The 5,958-nt window shown below is 52.7% G+C and overlaps 1 protein-coding gene across 1 annotated transcript in view; it reads left to right on the top strand.

The window, feature by feature from the left end:
* The window catches only part of LOC102469772 (myosin-9), a gene marked incomplete at its 3' end in the record, with an annotated part of 58,289 nt that overhangs the window by 51,762 nt on the left and 569 nt on the right, over positions 1 to 5,958 (top strand). The window contains exons 25-30 of the mRNA XM_006156535.2: positions 1,402 to 1,573; positions 2,334 to 2,546; positions 2,962 to 3,106; positions 4,652 to 4,858; positions 5,072 to 5,176; positions 5,366 to 5,518. Of these exons, the coding sequence (XP_006156597.1) occupies positions 1,402 to 1,573; positions 2,334 to 2,546; positions 2,962 to 3,106; positions 4,652 to 4,858; positions 5,072 to 5,176; positions 5,366 to 5,518 (995 nt within the window). The remainder of the gene's footprint in view (positions 1 to 1,401; positions 1,574 to 2,333; positions 2,547 to 2,961; positions 3,107 to 4,651; positions 4,859 to 5,071; positions 5,177 to 5,365; positions 5,519 to 5,958) is intronic.

Raw genomic sequence — 5,958 nt, 5'->3', positions numbered from 1 at the left:
TGTGGGAGCAGTTCACCTGCTAGACTGACAGACGGAGAAGCTCCATGCTGACACGTGTTAACAGAGATGCAGGCCCGTCAGGGTGCGCCCACCCTGCAGGTGGGGACATAACTTGGTCGGTGGGTTCAGAGAACAACTGGGCGCTGCCTGGCGAGGCTGAGTGAAGCTTTGTACACCATTGACTCAGACCCACCCACCGCTCGGACATGGGCCCTGGGAGTCACATGGCAGCACTGTCTATGGAACATACAACACCCCTAATGCCTACTTGTCATAAAATGGAGAAACTGTGACGTATTCCTTTATTGGAATTCCAGACCGACGTCTAAATCAATTGTCACAGTGAGACGTAAACATGCTGCACTTTAAGATTGAGTCTAAGATCGGGTGACAAAGGCAGGTCACGGTCGGCTGTGGGCCAGGCACTGCTGTAAGTGCTGTGAGGCAGAGGTCCCCACCATTCCTGGTACAAGGGACTGGCCTCGAGGAAAGCTGTCCGTCCATGGATGGGGGATGAGGAGGGGGGATCGTTTGTTCCCAGGATTACACAAGCACACCTGCACCCCTGTCCCCCCCACCACATGCAGTATACAGTGAAACAGTCACAGAATGGTAGGGTTCACACTCCCATGAGGATCTGCCAGAAGGGGAGTCCAGGCGGCCATGTGAGCGATGGGGAGCAGCTGCAAACATGGAGCCTCGCTCACTGAGCCCCACTTTCACAACCACCTGCATGTTGCAAGGGAGGTGGCCCTGAACCGACCGAGCACCTCAGGAACCCCTGCTTTAAGATGTTAATTGATTTTGAGCCTCCTAACGTCCTAGTGAGTAGGTTGCCCTCTTGTCCAGATTACTCAGAAGGGGTACGGTGAGGTTATGTAGCTTACCTAAGTGACGTCACAGGAAATCATAAAAGTAGACTGCGAACGCTGACTCCGCTCGGTACGGTGAGGTTATGTAGCTTACCTAAGTGTGACGTCAGGAAATCATAAAAGTAGACTGCGAACGCTGACTCCTCTCTTCCCTCTCTGGGACTCCTACAAGGCAGTTCTGTTCATGTAAGTTCACGTTCACTTAAAGCCTAGCATCATGTTAATTAGCGACACGGTTGTGGTATGACCTTAAAGGCAAACAGAGGACTTACAGACACAGTCATAGGAGTGTGGTTACCCATGACAGGAGGGCCAGGGGGTGAGGCTAGAGAGACACAGGGGACTTGGCAGCCTGTGGTGACCTTCCTTTCCTTCGGCCGGGAGTTGGGTATGAGCATCTATGCGTCCTGACCCTGCAACCTTACATATGTTCATAGCAAATGCTCAGTGTTACAAGTAATTAAAAACAGACCGAAAAGCCTGTGGCCACTGAGGGCTCTGGGGCTCCTCCTGGCCCCCTTCTTTGCAGAGCGACTCCGCAGGGAGGAGAAACAGCGGCAGGAGCTGGAGAAGACCCGCCGGAAGCTGGAGGGAGACTCCACAGACCTCAGTGACCAGATTGCTGAGCTTCAGGCGCAGATTGCAGAGCTCAAGATGCAGCTGGCTAAGAAGGAGGAGGAGCTCCAGGCCGCCCTGGCCAGGTGAGGCCCAGCCCTCCAGCGCGTATGTAGGTGGCTGGTGCCGGTGCTTTCTGCTTGCTTCCTGCACCGGGGCAGCTCCACGCCTGCCTTCAGCCGTTGTCATGGAGGAACCATTTCCGGGCAAATGATTCCTATCTACTTAGAGCATAGTCTAGGGAAGCATTATCTTTTATTTGTTCTTTTGTTTGTAATCCCAGAAAAGGTATCCATTACTCATTACTGTGTCACCTGCATATGATAGTTTTTTCCTTTCCTTTTGAAATTGTCTATAAGCACACAGTTTTTAAATTTTGTTAGAGGAGTTTCAGATTCATAGCAAGACTGAGCAGAAGGTAGAGACTTCCCATGTATACCATCTCCTCGTGTGCGTGGTCTGCCACGCTGTCAACATCCCTTCTGGAGGGCGCATGTATTACTGGGGAACCTACATCGATAATAATCCAATGTCCATAGCAAATTTCTATTTTTACTTACTTATAATCACCTTAAATTGTAGCATTCTTGTTTTTTCATATAACATTTTAATTTTTAAAAATATTTAAATTCAAATTTGGAAAACAACATGAATTTTCCAAACCTCAGTGGCATTGCCCTTATACCTTTGGGATGCCTTGGGTATTGCTTTTGCTGAGAGTGATCTTAAGTGCCATGATTTTGACTGCTGGAAGCATCTTTGGCTGCTTCTCTCTTAAGGCCTTATCTGGAAACTGCTCCTTAAAGGTGAAGATGGCTTCCAAATGATGTTGTTGTTCTCTGGCAGAGTGGAAGAAGAAGCCGCTCAGAAGAACATGGCCCTGAAGAAGATTCGGGAGCTGGAATCTCAGATTTCCGAACTCCAAGAAGACCTGGAGTCTGAGCGTGCTTCCAGGAATAAAGCTGAGAAGCAGAAACGGGACCTTGGGGAAGAGCTGGAAGCACTGAAAACAGAGCTGGAGGACACTCTGGATTCCACAGCTGCCCAGCAAGAGCTCAGGTGTGCACGGGGCTCGCTGACTGTGTCATAGAGGGTCAGGTGGCAGCAAAGGAGAGGCTTTGGCTTCTGAGGAATGAACCCTGGGCCCCTGAACACACAGTGGTCCTGTTACTTACCAGAAAGCGTGAGGGTTCCTTAGTAGTTTCTGTCTACCAAGTAGAAGGCCTGCTGGAGGACTCGGCTCAGAGTTTGGAATTGCAGGGGTGGGCTTTAGAGCTGAAAGGGTACAGAGGCCTCTCCACAGTGTCTGCAAGTGTGGGCCACAGGACTGATAGCCAAGGAGGGAAGCCCCTGATTTGGAAGCCTGCTTAGGGCCACCTAGGGCCTTGCCAGGCCTCTCTGCAGCCATGGAAGGGCCCGATGGCAGCATCGTCCAGGTCCTTGGCCTCTGCTCTCATGACACTTCTCTGCTCAGGTCCAAGCGTGAACAGGAGGTGAACATCCTGAAGAAGACCCTAGAGGAGGAGGCCAAGACCCATGAGGCCCGGATCCAGGAGATGAGGCAGAAGCACTCACAGGCCGTAGAGGAGCTGGCAGAGCAGCTGGAGCAGACGAAGCGGGTGCGGAGGGTCCCCTGCACCTGGCGGGTTGGAGGGGCTGTCAGGAGGGACCTCCCGGCCAACCGTGCGCTGGGCCTCGCAGTCTCTCACCCAGCCCGTAGAACAGAGCATTTCCAGTGTCAGGCTGCCCAGGCTGAGTCCAGCCCTAGCCCTCAGCTGATAGAGTCTCCGTGCCTCAGTTTCCCTGTCTGTGAAGGAGGATAATGATGACGTCATCTGATTATGTGAGGTTTGAACTGGCGATACACGTCAAGCACTCAGAAAGTTCTTGTTAAAGTTGCGCTCTTGCCGTTATTCTATTCAGCAACCTGCCAGGCCAGAGTGCTTCAGGATATCGGAGCCACCCAAAACTTAGGGCCCTGATGGTCTCTTTTCTGACTACGGGGCCCTCTCTAGAACTCCCTACGGTGGTCAGCTGGGGTCTTACTGAGAAAATTCTTGTGATGCGCATCCTGGCTTCTTTCTTGGTCAGGCAGCTGAGGGCCGGGCAGTTCTTAACCAGGACAGGTTGTGCCTCCTGTGGCTTTTTGCTCAGGAACCGTTGGTGGCAGCTGGAGCCGTGGCCACCTATAAAGTGCTCTTGGAAACATCCTTGCCCATGTGTGTGCCGTCAGCTCCCACGGGCAGCTGTGTAGGTTGAGGCCTTCTCTTGTCCAGTGACCCTTGAACTCGCTGATGACCCTGTAGCCTGCTTGGTGCAGACTAGAGTGGGATTGTCACGGTCATTTCACAGACTTCACTTTTATGTTTCTTAAAAGAACATTACATTATTTGTTAGTATTTTCTTTAAAGAATTATTTTATTTAATGTTATTAATATATATATTCATTTGACCAGAGAGAGAGAGAGAGAGAGAAAGCAAAGCCGCCACTCCGGGACTCATACTGTGGTCGACCATGTATGAATCTATTAACTTCAAGCATAATGCCATGTGATGGCCCCTGAACATTAGTATTTTTTTAAGAGTTATTTTAATTTTATTTATTCATTTATTTTAATTTAACCTGAGAGAGGTACAGAAGGAGAGAGGGAAAGGGACAAAGCAAGCCACCAGGTCCGGGACTCAAACTGCAGTCGGCTCTGTGCCGGTCCAGTGCCCTGAATCACCACGCTAATTGCCGGCCCCATGTACAATAATATTTTAAACATCAAGTTCCAGAGAGGCGTTATTGGAAGTCTGGCTACCAACAGTTTCTCTCACTGTCTCATAAGCACTGCAGAGTCAGCACCAAATACACCTTATGCTCATGTTCCCGCTACCCTGCAAAGGAGGCTGGGCAGGGACAATTTTAGAGGGGGGAATGCTGAGGCCTTCAGTGGTTAGGACAGGTGCCCAATGTCACCACCCAGCCAAGAGAGGACTGGCCAGGGGAGGCCCGAGCCGTGTGTGTCCAGGGCTCTTTCTAACACCATCATTTTTGCTCGAGAAGCGTCAATTTCCGGGTCTGCATTTGGCAGCTCTTTGAGTGCTAACGAAGGTCCAACCTCACTTCAGGGCACCAGTGCCCCACTTACACCTTTGATTGTTCCCGCCCCGACCCCCAGGTGAAAGCCAACCTCGAGAAGGCAAAACAGACCTTGGAGAACGAGCGAAGGGAGCTGGCCAACGAGGTGAAGGTCCTGCTTCAGGGCAAAGGGGACTCAGAGCACAAGCGGAAGAAGGTGGAGGCCCAGCTGCAGGAGCTGCAGGTCAAGTTCAACGAGGGCGAGCGTGTGCGCACGGAGCTGGCCGACAAGGTCACCAAGCTGCAGGTGAGACTTCCACTGAGACCCCCAGCTGGGCAGTGGGCCTCTGGAACGCCTTGGCCTCAGCCAGGCCTGCACGCCTAGGCTCCCTCTGTCTCTCTGGCTCCTTAGCCAGATCTCTATGTCTCAGTTTGTGACTCAGGTCCAGCATTGCCTGCTGAGGAGGGACCCCGAGCAGGGATTGCCAGGTCTGTGACCTTTCTTGCCCTCCCTGTGCAGGTCGAGCTGGACAACGTGACCGGTCTCCTGAGCCAGTCTGACAGCAAGTCTAGCAAGCTCACCAAGGACTTCTCCACACTCGAGTCCCAGCTGCAGGACACCCAGGTAAGAGCTTCTAGCTTGAAGACCAGACTCTGCCCACGCAGCGTCAACACCTGTCCAAGGAGGCTCTGGTTTCTCCCCCAGTTTTTATGTGAGTGTCCCGAGTCTGTCCCTCCTTTGAGGGGTGTGGGGGGCCCTGAGGCTCTGATGTGCGTCTCCTAAGCACCCACAACCCCTTGTCCTTGGGAGTAGGAGCTGCTGCAGGAGGAGAACCGGCAGAAGCTGAGCCTGAGCACCAAGCTGAAGCAGATGGAGGACGAGAAGAACTCCTTCAAGGAGCAGCTGGAGGAGGAGGAGGAGGCCAAGCACAACCTGGAGAAGCAGATCGCCGCGCTCCACGCCCAGGTTGGGGGTTCAGAGCTGAGGCCGGATTCTGTGGGAGGGGCACACGGGCACACAGCCTGCCACTGACTGGTCCCGCCTGGTCCCCGCACCGGGAGCTCACTCCTGCAATAGCTAGACTACATTCTGAGACTTTGTGAACACCAGAGATTTGTGAACTTAGATGGGGGCATAGCACGTCTCAGTTTTCACTAGACCCTAGCCGCTGATCAGCCTCTGTCCCCATCATGAACCGAGGCCATGGGCCATGGTAGCTGCAGTACCAACCTGGGTCCTTGTCACGGAAGGAAATCAGTGGTCATTGCATCTCAGCTATGGCTGGACTCCTCCCAGCTCCAGCGTCATCACCCCAGTCCTGCCTGGGGCTTACTGTCCGATGTGCTGAGCAGCCATGGGTTATAGTACCACTGTGTTGGCCATAATTAGTTGGCTTCGCAATCCCA

This window comes from Tupaia chinensis, unplaced genomic scaffold (genome assembly GCF_000334495.1).
Source record: "Tupaia chinensis unplaced genomic scaffold, TupChi_1.0 Scaffold000496_1, whole genome shotgun sequence".
NCBI lineage: Eukaryota > Metazoa > Chordata > Mammalia > Scandentia > Tupaiidae > Tupaia > Tupaia belangeri.
This window is presented reverse-complemented; position numbering and strand designations above follow the sequence as displayed.